The following is a 16,986-nucleotide window of genomic DNA, read 5'->3' on the forward strand; positions in this document are numbered from 1 at the left end:
ATCGCCCTTCTGAAGCCTTCCGGAAGAGTCAGCCTCCTGTTATACCTGACTATACACGATCTGTGGATGAGGTCTTTCGTGATGCGACAAAACGTGCCATCATCGAAGGCGGTTGGGGCGCCGACATCATGCGATATGTCAATCACAGCTCTGAAGAGTCTCTTGGTCGTGACCGCCCGTCTTGGATGCCCGTCTGGGCCGAGCGTTCCCAAATGCTTGACGGTCCCCGTCTTCTCCGCGATGCATTTGTCGCTCAGAATTACATCAAGCAGTCCGATGAAGAGATGCAGCTCGAGAAAGATGTGAACACAATAGTGCTGCGTGGAATTCTCGTCGACGAAATCCAGGACTTCACATCCATATTGGATGACTGCAGTCGCCCGAACGTCACCACCGCTCTTCACATCTTACCCTGGATGGAGGAGGTCGAGAGCCTCGCCCAGCAGACTTCGATGAGCGACGAAGCCGTGGGCATCACCTTGCTCGGCGGCTACAACCGAGCACAGCAACGTGCCGCCTCCCCAGACGCTCTCGATCGAACCCACCTTCTCAACTACCTACGAGACCGCAGCGAAGCTCCTCCTCCTCCTCCTCCTCCTCCATTCCATGAACTCGACCCGACAACCACGCCTGCGGAAACGCTCGGAGCGGCGCGGTATTTCGACCAATTTGGACCGAGTTGCAGCTATCGTCGCTTCTTCGTCACTTTGAGCGGGAGAACCGGGTTGGGGCCTCGATTGTTGAGGAAACGTGATCGCATCGTCATACTTTATGGATCGAGAGTGCCGTATGTTTTTCGGGAGAGTGATGAGGGCGAGAGTGGGGCTTGGTATGTGCTGGGAGAATGTTATTTGCACGGGGTTATGTATGGTGAGGCGATTCGGGGCGTGAGGGAGAGGGGGGAGGGGGAGGATGTGTTGTTTACGATTCGATGATGAGGGAGGTGGCGTTATGTGTGTGATGGATGATGTTCTACGGTTGTATACTATCATCTCTCTGGTGATGCTTGGTATGTTTGCTAGCAATTTGGCGGGTGTGAAGGACTCGTGATGTCTTTCTTCCTCGACTTCATCGACTTCACACCATGGCTTATCGCAAGACTCGAAACCTCGTACATTATCGCGGTGCCTGGATAAGTATTTTATTGATGGTTAGCATAGAAGACTGATGTCAATCATAATGTAGGCACCACAGGTCGCAGGTGGTGGTGAACTTCGGCAGCCGATGAACCGAAGGACCGATGCTGTTCTCCGAGAGTTGAGAGCAGCGCCGGTCTAACTACCAAAATCGCCGAGCTAACCACCGCGGTAGTTGGGAACTCTAAAATAACAGGGGGTTAGCCGAGGCTTAATCTAATTGGAATGCGAAACCATTAAATAAGTTTATTATAGTTCTAATAGAATTGAAATGAAATTCTTATAAGAAATAAATAATCTTTTATTTTTTTACTTCTATAATATTACTATAGGGTAAAGATTTTTTTAAAAGGATTTAGAAAGAATTCGGAAAGGATTCGGAAAGGATTCGGATAGGAATTAAATAGAATTTAAATAGAGTTAATATAATATCTTTAAAAAAACGATTTAGAAAGGAATTAGAAAGGAATTAGATAGGAATCGGATAGGAATCGGATAGAATTTTAGAAATAGTTTAGCTAAATACTAAAATAACTAATTAGCTAGTAGATTAGCTATATTTAAAAATTATATTAGCTAATTACTAAGACTGTCTCTAACTAGACTTAGAGCCTATTAACTATTTAGATAATAAAAATTAATTACAGTAGCTAGTACGTATAGAACAGAAAGAAAACAGAATAGAAAGAAAGTAGAATAGAATTTTAAAAAATTTAAAAGAATTTTAAAAATAGATTTAGATAGTAGAAATTTAATATAGAATCTAAATAGAGCCTAGTTAGGTAGTATTAATCGAATCTATATAAATAGAACTCGAATTAGTCTAGTCGAATAAGATTTAATTTAATAGAACTTAAAAACAATTCGACTAGTAGGATTAATATAGAATTCGACTAGTAGGATTAAAATAGAATTTAGAAGGAATTTAGAAAGGAATCAAAGAATTTAGAAAGGATTTAGAAAGGATTTAGAAAGGATTTAGAAAGGATTTAGAAAGAATTTTAGAAAGAATTTAGAAAGGATTTAGAAAGGATTTAGAAAGAATTTAGAAAGAATTTAGAAAGAATTTAGAAAGAATTTATATAGAATTTATATAGAATTTATATAGAATTTTAGAAAAACTTAGCTAAGTACTAAATAGAATAACTAAATAGCTTACCTATATAGAATATATTATTAGATTAAACTTTAAAGTAATACAACTTAGTTTAATTAGAAGAAAAATCTGCTTTGATAATAGCACTAATTCTAGTAACGAGTTTAATTAGAATATAAGTAGGATATCGATAGTACTAAAATATACTCCTATAAAAAACAAATACAGATTAATAACAATATAGCTCTATATACTAGATATATAACTATACAAAAACACTACTAGATATTATTATATCTAGAATTAGATCTACTACTTAGTTCTACCTAGAACTACTCTAGTATTATCTAGTTAGAAGTAAAGCTAGGACTATGTTTGCCTTCTAGACCTGTTTAGTTTCTATATAATTTCTAATTAAATTATACTAGAATTCTTTAAGAGTTTTATAAAAGCAATTTGTTTACTTAGTTATAGGCTATAGCTTATAAAATTATAGCGCTAGGCCTTAACTTATATATAATTCTATTTTTATGCCTACTAAGCGTATCTAGTTTTAGATTTATAAGTTTTTTAGTTATTAAAGTTATCTAAAGCTATAGAAATCTACTTTGTCTCTTATCCTATTCCTATTCCTTTCCTATTCCTATTCGATTCCTATTCGATTCCTATTTAATTCCTATTCGATTCCTATTCGATTCTTAGTCGATTCTTATTCAATTCCTATTCGATTCTTAGTCGATTCCTATTCGATTCCTATTAACTTTCGGAAAGTAGGGCTAGCTTAAGCCGGGGCTACGCACGGACTACCGTACGGACTACTACGGTTCTATCCGATTAGTTAGATCGGTAGTTAGGTCGGTGATTTCGGTGGTCAGGTCGGTGATTTCGGTGGTCAGGATTTCTGTGTCCCCGCTGTTCTCCGAGAGTTCGACGTTGGCAACAACTTGGTGCCTGGCGCCTGCTGAGGTTATCTGACTCGTTTCCACCGTGCGCAGAAAGACAACGCCTCTGCCATCCCCTCCAGTGCCACGCCTTGGGCGACTGTCGCAGAGACAACGAGGCCATGTTGTACACTACCAAGGCGGGGCACTGGGACACCTTACAGGCCGCGTAGCTGCTCACACCGAAACAATTGCGTGCTTTGCATTCTTGACTTCTCCTTTGTTCACTCAGCCAGCACGTCTCTTCTACTACCGACCACAGTCCAGCCACATTACATGCTGATCGGAGGCAGACATGAGCGCATCAAAGGATTCAAGCGGAACCGCTGGCGCCGCGCCCAAGAGACCCAACTTCCTTGTCATTCTTGCAGATGACTTGGGATGGAGTGATCTGAGCTGCTTCGGCGGCGAGATCAGAACACCAAACCTTGACAAGCTGGCCCTCAATGGCTTGCGCTTTACAGATTTCCATGCTGCGGCAGCTTGCTCTCCGAGCAGAGCTATGCTCATGACCGGAACCGACCATCATATTGCTGGGCTTGGGAACTTGATCGAATGGACGAACCGTTCTGATCAGAACGCCCCCTCCGAGGGCGAGATCAAGTACTGGTCCACAGCCCCTCAAAGAGGCATGCCCGGGTACGAGGGATATCTGAACGAACGCGTAGTAGCTCTGCCTGAGATTCTCCGTGATGCTGGCTATCAGACTCTCATGGCTGGCAAATGGCACCTAGGGCTCACACCTGAACACTCTCCCCATGTGCGTGGTTTCGAGAAGAGCTTTGCCCATCTGCCTGCTTGCTCAAATCATTATGCCTATGAGCCGCAGCTGGAAGGGCAGGATCAAATCCCTGACTTCATGACAATGAGCTTCATTGCTCTCCACTCCGAGAACGGCGAGTATGTCAGGAAACTGCCAGAGGGCTGGTACAGCAGTGATGGCTACGGGAACAAGATGTTGCAATATCTCAAGGAACGCCATGAGCAGAAGGACGAGAGACCTTTCTTCGCCTATTTCCCATTCACCGCCCCTCACTGGCCACTTCAAGCCCCCGATGAGTATATTGCTCACTACAAGGGCGTCTACGACGAAGGTCCAGACGTGCTGCGCGAGAAGCGTCTGCAGAGAATGAAAGAGATGGGCTTATGCTCGGAGGATGTGGCGCCTCACCCGGTAGTAGCAGACGAGGTGAAAGAGTGGAAGGACTTGACATCAGAAGAGAAGGCCAAGTCGTGCAAGGCCATGGAAGTCTTTGCTGCAATGGTGGAATGCATTGATGCAAATGTGGGCAAGGTCGTTGACTACCTCGAACAGACTGGCGAGTTGGACAATACTTTCGTCTGCTTCATGTCCGACAATGGAGCTGAAGGAGCCGCGTACGAGGCGTATCCTATCGTTCAGAGCACCATGCTTGGTCATTTGAAGAAATACTACAACAATGCCCTGGACAACCTAGGTCGGGGCGACAGCTTTATCTGGTACGGTCCAAGATGGGCACAGGCCGCTACAGCTCCGAGCAGATTGTACAAAGCATTCACAACTGAGGGTGGTGTGCGCGTGCCATTCCTTGCCAAGTTTCCGGTCGGCATGAATGTGCGCTCAGATGGTGGTTCTATCACGTCTGGAATTGTGAAAGGCAAAGAGGCTGGTTCTCACATCACGAATGAGAAAGGAAGTATCTCAAGCACTTTCAGCACTATCATGGATCTTGCGCCGACCATTCTCGAGATGGCGGGCGTGGAGCACCCTGCTCCGACGTATCAAGGACGGGAAGTGGTCCATATGCGTGGCAAGAGCATGGTGCCATACATAACAGGCACTGCACCCTCAATCCACCCCGCCGACTTCATCCAAGGCTGGGAGACGTGCGGCCGTGCAGCAGTGCGCTGTGGAGACTGGAAGATTGTCTTTATTCCCAAGCCCAAGGGACCTGAGAAATGGCAGATGTACAATCTAGCCAAGGATCCGGGTGAGGTGTTTGACCTTGCTGAGCAGGATCCTGAGCGGCTCGAGAAGATGATCAAGATGTGGGACCAGTATGTGCTCGAGACCGGTGTCATTCCTTTGGCACCAGCTTTGGGCAATTGGATCGCCGCCATGGAAGAACAGATGCCGGAAGATGCGTGGATGGAGTATGAGTATTGGAAGGAGGGTGCCAGAGACAATCCGGAAGCCTTCAGGAGGGAGATTCCAAGATTCACGAGAGAGGTGAAGGCTATGTGAGATGTGCATGAGTGCTAGAGAGGCATTAGTGACTTTCAATGACTCCTGCCATGAAGTCGGGTGGAAGGGATGTTATCCGCCTCAATTCCACTGCATAACTTCTACCTAAATATCTCATAGACGATGAAATGTAAAGGGGCAGCAGCTGGCTTCATGCTGTGTTGGCTGTGATCAGGACGCGCTCGGGCTCTCCCGACCCGAATCCCGATGATCCCTGTCCGTGCTCAATTCCACGCTAAAAGTTATCGAAGCGAAGCCTTCACGTTCTTTGCAGGAGGCGAATTGTCGCTCTTGACATCGACATTGACATTTCAGCGCATTCTCTTCGATGCTGCACAGGGTGACGAAAGCGGCTCATTCTCCCGCATGGAGCAATCATGGCCACGCTTGTCTTGCCTGCAGACGGCAATGGCAACGATCGCAGCGCACGCAGCGCAGATGGAACAGCGAATTATCTTCGACTCCATCGAACGGTGGAGGAGCTGGCGGCGAGAATTGGTTTGACACATTGAACGACATCAACGACAATTATTCGAGCTTCTCAACAGCATCCGCGAAAATGGATGCCAAGCAGGAGAAGGAGCAGGAGAAGAAGCAAGACGAGCAGAAAAGCAAAGTCCCCTCGCGCAAGGCTGCTTCGATGGCAGACTTAGTTAAAGTTCTGTCAGATGATTTAGTGGATGGTAATAGAGCTGGAGGAATTGCACGTCCGGCGGAGTTGAAGTCCGCTATAGCATCCGCGAAAGAGAATGCCGAGGAGGAGAAGCAGAAGAAGCAAGACAAGCAGAAAAGCAAAGTCGCCTCGCGAGAGGCCACTTCAATGGCAGATCTGGTCACAGCTCTGTCAGATGAACTGGGAGATGGCAATGGGGTTGGAAGAGTTGCACGCCCGGCGGACGCGAAGTCTGACAGACGCGCACAAGAAAAAGCACAGGCAGAGAAGACTGGCGCTGGGAGTCTGCTCATAGACCAGTTGCAGAGTATGTCAGGTTCGGCCGAGGGTAGAACGCACAGCGACAGCGCTACTAAAACCAAGAAGATGGCAAGGAAAGGCAAGAGATCGTTTGACTTCTACATTTCCCGACAGGGAGCGTCAATGCAGAACACGAATGCGGAAGCAACCCACTATCAGGCCGAGCGAGCCATTTCAAGTGATTTAGATGATTTCATAGCATCACTTGGTGCCTCAACAGACCTGAGAGCCATTGAGCAAGATGCGGAGTTGGAGAAACGGCAAGAGCCTGAAGTTGTGCCATTCCCATCTTTCAGAGGCCGAGGACGTGACTTTGTACCCAGTGAAGCTGTTGACAATGTCAGCGTGCCAGCAAGCAAGACGAAGCAGGATGGGTCTACCACGAAGACTGGGCCTCAGGTGTGGAAAGCCAAGACGTCACCTGGATTGAGCGGCTTGGGAGGACGCTTGCCGGACGACACATCCTCGACAACGCTTCAGGGTCTTGCATCACGACTGCGGGAAGCAGATCATCGAGGGGCATGGGGGGACGTTGGAAACGAATCATCGCGGAGTAGTGGGAAAGGCGTGATGTTCGAATTTTTGACCAAGGCCGATCACGTCTCGCCCAAGAAGGACGTTCCATCTTCCAGGAATAATGCACCTTCTGGGATGGCTCCCGCTCCCAAAAACGAACCGCCGACTCCGAGCAAACGACCTCTGATGGACTTGCTGTCGGACCTGAAGAACAAACTGATAAATCCGTGGGGGTTTTCTGCAACTAAATCTGCGTCTGAACATCCAGCCAAGACTGCTGCAGAAGCTGCAGAAGACCAGACCAAGCAAGACGCCGCGGCAATGGAAATCGAACAGCCGGAGCATCCAGCTTCTCAAGGCCTATCGCAGCTTCACTCGGAATTGCAACAAGAGCTAGTGAAAGAACCCAGTCTTGCTCCAGAATCTACATCGCAGCCACCATCTCCAGCCGTGACAAGTGATGAGCAGTCCGAACCTGTCTCTGTCCCTGTCTCCGAAGCATCAAATCGCGATAGCGAGGCTCATGAGCCCAGCATCAGGATTTATTTATCAAAAGCAGGCCCTCAGAAGAACAAACTTGTGAGGACAAATCTATCCCATGATGCACCTGCTGCAAAACACCTTCCACGCAACAGCCCCGGAGAAGACCAGCAGTCAGATATCAAACATGAAGCTAGCGCAAGTAATCAGCTCAATCTCAAGGGCTTGAGCTTCAGGCAAAGGAAAGCTGCACTCCGGTCGCAAAGACGTGTGGCGGCTGAATTTAAAGAAGCTAGCAGCGAAGCACAAGAGACTAATGATGTTTCACGGCCTGATAATGCAGCAAAGGAACCGGAGGAATCGCAAGGGATGAGCATTGCTGAGGCCATGAGAGGCGGCAAGCGCACTGGTGGCAAACGAGGTAGCCATCGTGGCGGCCCTGCCTATGTCGAGCCGCAAGAGGATAAAGCGGAACCAGAAGCCGAGGAGGCCGGCTCTGAGGGCAATGCTTCTGAGGAGATTCATACCATGGAACTCAGCGAGTTGGCGATTACACCACTCGATATTCCTCAGCCGCCAGTGCCATATCTGGAATATGGCCTGGACCGAGTCCTCTTCAATCCAGGAATATATCAGCTCAAGGACCCCGTTTCACGGGTCTACAATTTTGACCCGTATCTTGAGAAGATTATGCCTGCGAGGGAATTCGACTTCAACGCGCTCAAGGAGTATAAAACATCTTCGCAGGACAAGGCGCTGTCAGCAATTGCGCAACAACAGGACAAGCGATACATTGGCTCAACATCAAGCATGACAAGTACGCTCGCTCACTTTCACTACTTGATCTCGAACTGGAGACCGCTGAATCACTCCATGATATCGAGAGGGTTCTCCAAAGATACCACGAAACAGCTCACTGAAATCAACAAGGCTCCGAATGCGATCTTCTTGAGATGGAAAAATGGTTGCTATGCAATCGATGCGGACAAAGAGTACGACAGCCCGAATGTGTTGATGCTTCTCGGCAAGTCAATGGAGCTTCTGCTTACGCTACCGACCGACGAGTATGAGAAGTATCGCAAGAGCGACCCACGACAGGTTTCCGAAGAGTCGAGGACTGCGCCGGAAGCATATCAATACACCACCATGGGCGATTTCTTGATGCGGTCGCAGCTAGACGCCTACGATCCTCGCCTACCTGGGAATGGTACCTTCGATCTCAAGACTCGCGCTGTCGTCTCAGTGCGGATGAAAGCGAATGATCATGAAGATATGACCGGATATGAGATTTATGGATTGCAGGGGCACTACGGATCTTACGAACGTGAGTTCTACGACATGACGCGAACTACGATGCTCAAGTATATGCTTCAAGCACGAATGGGACGTATGAACGGCATCTTCGTTGCATATCACAACGTCGAGCGTATCTTCGGGTTCCAATATGTGCCAATATCCGAGATGGACCGGGTGCTGCATGGCCAGACAGACGCCTGTCTTGGTGACCAGGAGTTCAAGGCTAGCTTGAAGATGCTGAATGATGTTCTGGACAAAGCTACAGCGAGATTCCCTGAGCAATCGCTACGAATCCACTTCGAGACTCAAGAACCGAAGGAGACTGGAGAGGGCACGGCGATCACGGCCATGAATATATTTGCTGAGCCGATGTCCGAAGACGAGATCGACACAATCCAGAGCAAGTCTAAGGAGAAGATTCAGGAATATGAGCGGACCATCTTGGGCAAGGACACAAATGAAGACGTCACGACTGCCACGTCCGAAGAAGCCATTGCAGATGATGCACAGAAGATCATTGAGGCGACGGGTTCTGCAAATGTCGTTGACGAGCAAGCTGCGATGGACCCGACAGAGGACGCGGACGTACCAGCAGGACAGACTGCTTCAGATGTCGACGAAGCAACAGCCACAATCCGCGAAGCACTCGAAACCAAGACCAACAATCCCAGCAGCGAGTCCAATGCTGACTCCCCCTTCCTGAACACACTCAAGACAGAGAAAGCGTCTGGCTTGCGACCCCTCTTCTACGCAACTATCATCTGCCAATCCGAAGTCAACGGCGACGTGCCTCAAGACCGCCCCACAAACCTCACTGTAGACGACAAGTGGGACGTCAAATACCTGTTCAAAGAATACGAGAGCTCTCGAAAGGCGTGGTCCAAATATGAGGACTGTAAAGCTCGCCGGAAATTTGCATTCGATCGTGACGCTGAAGAGGAAGATGCTGGCGATCCTGAGAGTGATGCGAAAGCGCAGAAGATTGATCACTACATGCGTTTCTTGAAGAGTATGAGCGATAAGGGGAGACAGATTAGAAGTAAGATCGATGAGCTGGAGGCTGGGAAGGAGATTGTCAGGGTTGAGACTCCGCTTTCGAGGCATCGGGAGAAGGTGGAGAGTTTGGAGGACTATATGAGTTGGATGTACAGAGAGAAGTGAAAGGGGTGACATGATGGAGTGTGTATGGATCTAAATATGGTGTGGTATGGTCTTAAGCATGACCGGCACAGATGGGGTCGCGGCATAAAATATTTTCGCACAGCGCGGCGGAGAGGATAGAATAGATGGGCATTGAGCAATTGTATAGTGATACATACCAAAACTCTCCACACAGTCGCAGAAGAAGTCCTTCCACGTTTCTTGATGCTGGTCTCAGATCCGAGCCCCAGCCCGAATAATCGAAGATCATTGGACTTGCTATGTTTTGCGCTAAGGAATGTTCGTCTTGGCTGTGACTATTGCTGCAATCTGCACCTCGCCGCTTCCCGCCCGAGCCCTAGGAGCTAGCACTAGCTCTAGCTGCTATAGGGTTAGGTTCGGTTGGTGCCTTAGAATGTGACAAGGCACTCGTGCAGGCATCTCTTTCTCCGAGGAGTGCGGGCTTCCCTTATCTTTTCGAGAACGACAAGCAATCTTTTCAACCTCATCTCTTCCTGAACTTTTCCATTACACTTTTGTCACCTCCAAGGCTCCCTTCGAGATCTCCTTCTATCGTTGTCAATAATTTGCAGCGGAGAAGACAGAAGCTCACATCAGAGTTGCGGCTTCAGAGCCAGCAATTACGTACAGGTTTCGATCTAGCCTCCCCGCGTGACCAGGCTCAGATCTTGACCTTCTCCGCCATGAAACAGATGTCCGAACTACGAGAATCTCGCTCTGGCGATTCTGCGCTGGATCGAAGGCGTGAGAGAGATTTTGAGGATGGAATCTGATCCTCCGAAGGGCGTTGTGCAACCACAGCGAAGGGCGTGCGCTAGACCAGCAGATACTTGGGGAGAAGAGATGGCAGACGGAGAAAATTCGGCTTGGGAGTTCCGAGGAGACGCTCTTTGAATCGCGCGGCACGTCACTGAACATGGCTGAAAGGATGTTGAATACATGTACGTGACATTCCCTCGCTTTTCCACACCATTTCGCAGCTCGACGGTGGAGCCCGGTGGAGTGCAGTGCATTCTTGCCGACCGTGCCTCTTTCCGCACATCTTCCGCTCTTCCCTTCTACCGCGCGCAGGTATAATCCAGAGCTTTGCAGGATGGTGGTGCAATCGGAGCCCTGGCGACAATTACTCGACTTTGATGTAGACCGATATCTGAACCCATGGATCCCTCATAATCGACTTTATATCCTGCCCAAACCGATTCGACACTGGCTTGGGTATCGAGAAAGTCCGCAGAAAGAACCATATGCTGTCCTACAGTGGCCGATCACATTTCTCGCGACAGTGGCAGGACTGTGTCTGGTAGCTGGGATCGGGAATTATGCTCCAGGAATCACGGCGTGGCATCCTCCAGTGCTGATCGCTTCACTGGGAGCGAGTGCGGTCCTGGACTTTAACACGATCAAATCGCCTCTTGCACAGCCAAGGAACTCTATCATTGGCAATACACTGGCAGCAATCTGCGGCACGGCTATCTCGAAACTTTTCCAGCTTAATTCGGACTTTGACAACATTCAATGGGTCTCAGGCGCTGTTGGGTGTGCTCTGGCATCTTGGGTAATGTCTTTGACAAACACCATTCATCCACCTGGCGGGGCAACGGCTGTTCTGGCTTCGACTGAGGCGGCAATCATCGCTATGGGCTGGAAGTTCGTGCCGCTTGTACTCCTCGACAGTTGTCTCATGGTTGTTGTGGCTTGCCTTTTCAACAATCTCTTGAGACAGTACCCACTATACTGGTGGACACCGGGGAATACTGGGCGCAAATTGAGAGAAGAGAAGGCAAAACCGGAGCAGGAGCGTGAGCAAAAGGCAGCTGAAGAGGGCAAAGCGCAAGGAAAGGCTATAAGCGACGCTAGCAGGTATGATGTCTATTTGGTGCTCCTCTGATAGTCTCCGCTAATAGCAAAGCAGTGATCGAACTCTTCGACGAGAGTTTAGCAATCGTATCGACTTTGTGGACGGTGTAGAGGATGTGCATATTCGAGCATTTAGGATCGAGCTACCACGTTATCTAAAGCTGGAGGATGCGGAGGTCATGTTGCTTGAAAAGATTCAGGAGCGATTGAGAATGCATGGCGAGGTTGAGAATCCTTGATCAATCAGTCGTGCTTGCATCGTGGATGATTTGTTCCTCGAGCGTGGTCTTGAATCTCATGGTGTTTGACTGCATCGCCCTGTCTACAGAAGTGCCTGGGAGTAATGCGAATGAATGACATTGCTTCCCGTTCATGTCCACTTGCTCCCATTATGACAAGTGATGGCAGGTTGATGCTTGACTGTTGAGACAGCGATATGACGAACAGTGTCACCACATCTGCGCAGCATTAATAATCTCCCCCTCTGGCTGCTGCGTGACGACCGAGGAGCAGCGCAGCATTCACTGCATTTGGATGAGTAACGAATGTGTAATGTGCCTTCCACGTGCTGTGTGATTTGCTCCCGTCCTGCCTCGCCCAATGACGTGCTTCCCAGGGTCCAGCAACATGAAGTTTGTCAGGCCAACGACGGCGACGACTTATTAAGCCTTCTGCGACCTCGCCATCACTTTCCGCCACACACTCCAACTTGCAAAACGCTCACACAGACTACGCGACAACATCATCCGCGAAATCTGACTACAATGAAGGCATACTGGTTCGACAACATCGAGGTGAGTCCCACCCTTCTGCATTACTTACCCTTCCACGTGCATCCATCTCGCAAGAAGAAACACCACAACCCATACTAACCCCACCACCCATCCCAGGGTGACCAACGTCTCCCCCACGACTCCGGCCGCCCCGTCTCCCCCGAATACCTCTCCAAACTCGGCATAATCCACCACGAACTCCCCAACAACCTCCCAGCCGTCAACAAAATCGCCTCAGAAAGAAGCTACAAAAACCGCGACGAAATCCGCATATCCCCAGAAACCCTCCCCGACTACGAAGAAAAAGTCAAGACCTTCTTCGACGAACACCTGCACGAAGACGAAGAAATCCGATACATTTTGGATGGTGGAGGGTATTTTGATGTGAGAAGCAAAGATGATGATTGGGTGAGGATTCGGTTGGAGAAGGGGGATCTTATGATTATGCCGGCGGGGATTTTTCATCGTTTCACGACGGATGAGAGGAATTTTACGCATGCGATGAGGTTGTTTAAGGAGGATCCGAAGTGGACGCCGCTTAAGAGGGGGGATCCGGAGACGGAGAGGAATGGGTTTAGGAAGGAGTATTTGAGGGCTAGGGATGGGGATGGGGTGTTTGTTTAGATGAGGGAAGAAGTAGGCGTGTTGTGCCTGTGGATGATGATGGGTTGTGGACAAAGCTGATGTGGTATTTGGGATTGAGCGTGAATTCTTCAACACTATACTCATGCTGCCGCTTCCTCTACATCGTCTACAAACCTCTGTGTCGTCATGCGGGTGTCCAACTTCCGTCCATCAGCACTCTACATCTTCGACTCCCCAGAAGCAAAGCCATTCGCCACAGCCGTCATAAGCTGGTTTGCAATAGCAGTGCTCGGCGGTAATCTCAAATTACCTTCCTTATACTCAGGCCCAGAATCCTCGCCCAACCCACTCGTTCCCACTCTGAGCGCTTCTCTCACCTCGTCGAACGGGAACCACTTCGCATCATCAAGCTCCGGATCGTTCCCAAGATCAATCGTCTCTCCCGTCGGTATCGCTTGTCCAATGGCACCAATCATCAAATTTGCCGGGTAGGGCCAGGGTTGCGTGCTATGAATGACAACCCGTCCGACCAGAATTCCAGCTTCCTCGTAGACTTCTCTCCGAACAGCTTCTTCGATCGACTCCGCTGGTTCAGCGAAGCCCGCGAGCGTGGAGTACCAATACGGGGGCCAACGCTTTTGTCTCCCGAGAAGAATCTTGGTGCCGTCTGAGGAAACCACGGCCATGATGACCGTAGGATCTGTTCGAGGGAAACAAAGATTGGAGATTCCAGTTCGCGTCACACATGCTGGTCTCTCGTACGAGTTTTGTCCTTCTATTGCCGCGGCTTTATCTGTCGGCGGACATGTTCTCTTGAAGCCGGCGTTGACACTGAGTGTCCTGTGTCCACATGCTGCACAGAATGGATTGCGAGCATTCCAGTCGAGGAGCTGGCGTGCTTCTGCATAGATAGCGGCGTCTGAGGGGTCAATATCCATCACACGACCCTTGCCGAAATCATAACCGTGATGGTTCTTCAGTCGCTGTATGAGCTTCTGGCATTCCGATTCGACGTGCTCTCTAGGCGTCACATCGACGGCGAAGTATGGCGCGCCTTTGTATAGATTCTTGCCTTGATATGATAATCCATCTTTTGCCTTCTCATCAATTCCCAGGAATATCATCTGTGGGATGTACTTCTTGCTATCGTACGCCTTGATCATATCTTCTTCGCTCAGATCGAAAGGATCCTCGCCGATGATTGGCTTCACATCCTCGTACTTGACGTATTGAAGTTTGCCCTTGCCCGGCTTCGCATTCGGTTGGACGAGAGGTTGCAGGTCGTTGCAGAGCAGGAATGATGTTGAAGCGTGCTTCAATGCTTGCGATAAGAACTTGTGGTCGCCGCGAAGGAAGCCAACTCTGTTGAGTGGCGAGCCGGAGAAGTAGTTGGCGACTTCTTTGCCGAACTTCCTGGACAGCATCGAGTCGACGTCGTGGTGCGCGGGCTCTGGGTTATCGGGTTGGACTGGCATCGCGTTCGACTTGGGCCGTACCTTCCAGTGTGGCGTGGAGATTGGAGGGTGTGCTATCGCCTAGCAGTCATTGATAGGAGTATCTCAGCGAGACATGTGATGCCAGTGAATCACCTCAATGTTTTCCTGCTGTTTACTAATCCACGTCGCCATCGCCATTGCTGCGAAGAGGGGCACGGCACGCCTCTTCGGCACGCGGGCGAGGGAGCCGAATAGTTCTACAGTAAAAAATTCTTTGACATGAGTCGTTCGTGTATCACTGACTTCACCACATCAACTTGGCTTCCTCCGCTCTCTGACATCTTCTATGTGAAGTGTGAACTGCAGTCCGATCATCCTGTTCTGGCCCTGTCTCGGCGATGGAGAGGTTTGTGGGAAATGTGAGGTTTGGATAAAATTAAGTTTTTTGCAAGGACTCTAATTAATATTGAGGCCCAAAGACATGGCCCATGTTGACTCGTCGTAAGAGTCGTGAGTTTTATGTAGAAAATCACGAAGACGAACCCGTCTTCGAAAGCAATGCTGCGCCGCTCAATGCTAGAATTATACGCCATGCTACCTTCCGCTATGCAAAAAAAAAAACAGAATCTCATCATCTCCTTTCCTTAGGAGGAGCCAGTGTAAGAGCAGCTGACAGGGTTATCCTCCTTAAGAGCCTTGAGTGCAACGCCGATACAGCCCTCGTTAAAGCCAGGCTTGTCTGCAGATGAGAACCAGAGGCTCCATCCTGCGTCATTGTCCTTGCCTGGGCAAGCCTTTGGGGTGACACCTTCAAAGGTCAAGTGTCCGTCCTTATCGACCTTGAAGCTCTTGCGCTCAGCGTTCTTTGGTGCTTCCTGAGTACCGGTCGTGTAGCCAGAAATACCCTGGCCCATACCGCTGCGATCGACCCAGAGCTGCTGTGTGGAAGAAGGGGAGTACAGGTATGCTTCGCCGTTATTAATGAAGAAGGTAGCGAAGTCGGACTTGGTATCACAGGTAGCGTCCTGCTTGCCACCAACGAGTAGGCTGCCATGAGATGCAGTTATGCCCTGGTGGTGAATTGGAGAGCCAGGTTTGACGACAATGAGGCCGAATTTGTCGCCGTCACCTGGAACAGGGACAGTCGGATTGCCTGGCGCTGGCTTGCTGTCGATTTGGGTTGCAAGTGTCCAAGAATTGCTTGAACCTTGCTTGACGGCAGCACCCTTCTTGAACAGTGTGCAGAAACCCTTGATCTGAGCATCGTCGGTAGCGATGAATTGTGCAATACCGCAGTCAATAGTGCCATCACAAGCTGTGAGACAGCCCTCGTAGCCGACCTCGGTTGTTGTTATCCGGAGGACTTCGTCGGAGTCGACCCATTTAGCACATTCTATTCGGTATGCCACGTTGTTGTTTGAGGAGGTTTGTGCGCCATTCACACCTGGACATGTGGTCGCTTCCTTGGCCGAACGGACCTGGGTAGTTGGAGCGGCGATTGCCAGGCCGATGAGTGCAAAGTCGATGAGCTGCATGGTGATGTTGCGTATATTGTAATGGAAGTTGTGGAAGTTGTTTTATTAGAATTGGACTAGAATTAACGATAGTCGTACAAGCTGCTGTTGGAAGTGTTGTTTGCGGGTGAGATGATGGACTATCCGTTGATACCAGACAGCAAGATATATACTCACGATGAAGAACTCATCATGCCTATGCTCCCAATCTTGGCGAATTCGGTCGCCGGAATTGGCGTCACCGAACCGGCGAAGCCCCAGACCTGGTCCCTGGCTATCACCTAAGCCACATGCCAATGCTGACTGCACGTCACTGGTCAGGGGTCCAAAAGACTTTCGTACTTGAGCCTTGAGGTGAAATACCATTCGCATGTGCTCGTGTGTCTCGTAAACTAGTCTCTAGTCGGACCGCCCGCGTAGGCAGCTTGCTAGCGCCTCTATACGCTCTTCCCTACTATACTATATTAGAAAGACCCGAGATCCGAAATAAGATAAAGGAAGTTACGAGCTTTAAGCGATATAGCCTAAGAATACAGTCGGTCGTATACTAATAGTGTAAGAAGGGTTATATTAGCAGGTAGATAGGGTAGTAGTAGGTATAGGTAGTATTCGATAAGGAACTAGGAGGAGAGGGAGGAAGGCAGGCAAGTTAGCCTATTACTAAGTGCTAAGCCCTACCTAAGGCACTAAAACCCTAGCTTTACTCGAGTCTAGTTATATACTAATTACGTATAACCTCTTTAGCCCTAATATACGCTTCCCTTCTAAAGGCCGCGCCCTCGTAGCCTATCTATATTCTAATCTCGACCTCTATTACTACTAACTTAGTAGATCTAATAAGCTATCTAGTCCGCGCCGAATTAAACACTTAACTACCTAATTATATAACTATATTAAACCTTACCTCTAATACAATATAATATATAACTCTAACTACGCTATCCTTATATATAATAAAGGGCACTATTAATATAGTAAGAGCGAGAATTATATAATCT

The 16,986-nt window shown here is 48.9% G+C and overlaps 8 protein-coding genes across 8 annotated transcripts; 4 read left to right on the forward strand and 4 right to left on the reverse strand.

Moving 5' to 3' along the window:
* Positions 1–3,066: 3,066 nt before the first annotated feature.
* Positions 3,067–3,446, reverse strand: MYCFIDRAFT_175548 (uncharacterized protein; the record flags this gene model as incomplete). Its single annotated transcript, XM_007929276.1, has 3 exons — positions 3,067–3,321; positions 3,357–3,400; positions 3,434–3,446. The coding sequence occupies 3 exons, from the start codon at positions 3,444–3,446 to the stop codon at positions 3,067–3,069; spliced, it is 312 nt and encodes a 103-aa protein (XP_007927467.1).
* A 22-nt stretch (positions 3,447–3,468) lies between these two features.
* On the forward strand, positions 3,469–5,397 carry MYCFIDRAFT_139092 (uncharacterized protein; the record flags this gene model as incomplete). The annotated part of the gene is made up of 2 exons (XM_007929277.1): positions 3,469–4,767; positions 4,819–5,397. The coding sequence occupies 2 exons, from the start codon at positions 3,469–3,471 to the stop codon at positions 5,395–5,397; spliced, it is 1,878 nt and encodes a 625-aa protein (XP_007927468.1).
* Positions 5,398–7,912: 2,515 nt separating this feature from the next.
* MYCFIDRAFT_115596 (uncharacterized protein) lies at positions 7,913–9,739 on the forward strand (the record flags this gene model as incomplete). The annotated part of the gene is made up of 2 exons (XM_007929278.1): positions 7,913–9,247; positions 9,377–9,739. Coding segments are annotated over 2 exons (1,698 nt in total), but the record flags the coding sequence as incomplete, so codon positions are not given.
* A 114-nt stretch (positions 9,740–9,853) lies between these two features.
* On the reverse strand, positions 9,854–11,598 carry MYCFIDRAFT_207999 (uncharacterized protein; the record flags this gene model as incomplete). The annotated part of the gene is made up of 7 exons (XM_007929279.1): positions 10,529–11,598; positions 10,416–10,499; positions 10,346–10,369; positions 10,225–10,322; positions 10,139–10,160; positions 10,020–10,113; positions 9,854–9,988 (listed from the first exon to the last, which is right to left on the reverse strand). Exons 1-7 carry the CDS (start codon positions 10,834–10,836, stop codon positions 9,854–9,856), a joined length of 765 nt encoding a protein of 254 aa, XP_007927470.1. The 5' UTR covers positions 10,837–11,598.
* On the forward strand, positions 10,358–12,036 carry MYCFIDRAFT_211512 (uncharacterized protein). The gene is made up of 2 exons (XM_007929280.1): positions 10,358–11,683; positions 11,736–12,036. The coding sequence occupies exons 1-2, from the start codon at positions 10,917–10,919 to the stop codon at positions 11,917–11,919; spliced, it is 951 nt and encodes a 316-aa protein (XP_007927471.1). The 5' UTR covers positions 10,358–10,916; the 3' UTR covers positions 11,920–12,036.
* A 336-nt stretch (positions 12,037–12,372) lies between these two features.
* Positions 12,373–13,888, forward strand: MYCFIDRAFT_49672 (uncharacterized protein). Its single transcript, XM_007928846.1, has 2 exons — positions 12,373–12,474; positions 12,571–13,888. Exons 1-2 carry the CDS (start codon positions 12,445–12,447, stop codon positions 13,075–13,077), a joined length of 537 nt encoding a protein of 178 aa, XP_007927037.1. The 5' UTR covers positions 12,373–12,444; the 3' UTR covers positions 13,078–13,888.
* On the reverse strand, positions 13,138–14,513 carry MYCFIDRAFT_165186 (uncharacterized protein; the record flags this gene model as incomplete). Its single annotated transcript, XM_007929281.1, has 1 exon — positions 13,138–14,513. The coding sequence occupies one exon, from the start codon at positions 14,511–14,513 to the stop codon at positions 13,257–13,259; it is 1,257 nt and encodes a 418-aa protein (XP_007927472.1). The 3' UTR covers positions 13,138–13,256.
* A 389-nt stretch (positions 14,514–14,902) lies between these two features.
* MYCFIDRAFT_211515 (uncharacterized protein) lies at positions 14,903–16,109 on the reverse strand. The gene has a single exon (XM_007929282.1). It carries the CDS (start codon positions 16,007–16,009, stop codon positions 15,119–15,121), a length of 891 nt encoding a protein of 296 aa, XP_007927473.1. The 5' UTR covers positions 16,010–16,109; the 3' UTR covers positions 14,903–15,118.
* Positions 16,110–16,986: the final 877 nt, after the last annotated feature.

This window comes from Pseudocercospora fijiensis (genome assembly GCF_000340215.1).
Source record: "Pseudocercospora fijiensis CIRAD86 unplaced genomic scaffold MYCFIscaffold_5, whole genome shotgun sequence".
In the NCBI taxonomy this organism is placed as follows: Eukaryota; Fungi; Ascomycota; class Dothideomycetes; order Mycosphaerellales; family Mycosphaerellaceae; genus Pseudocercospora; species Pseudocercospora fijiensis.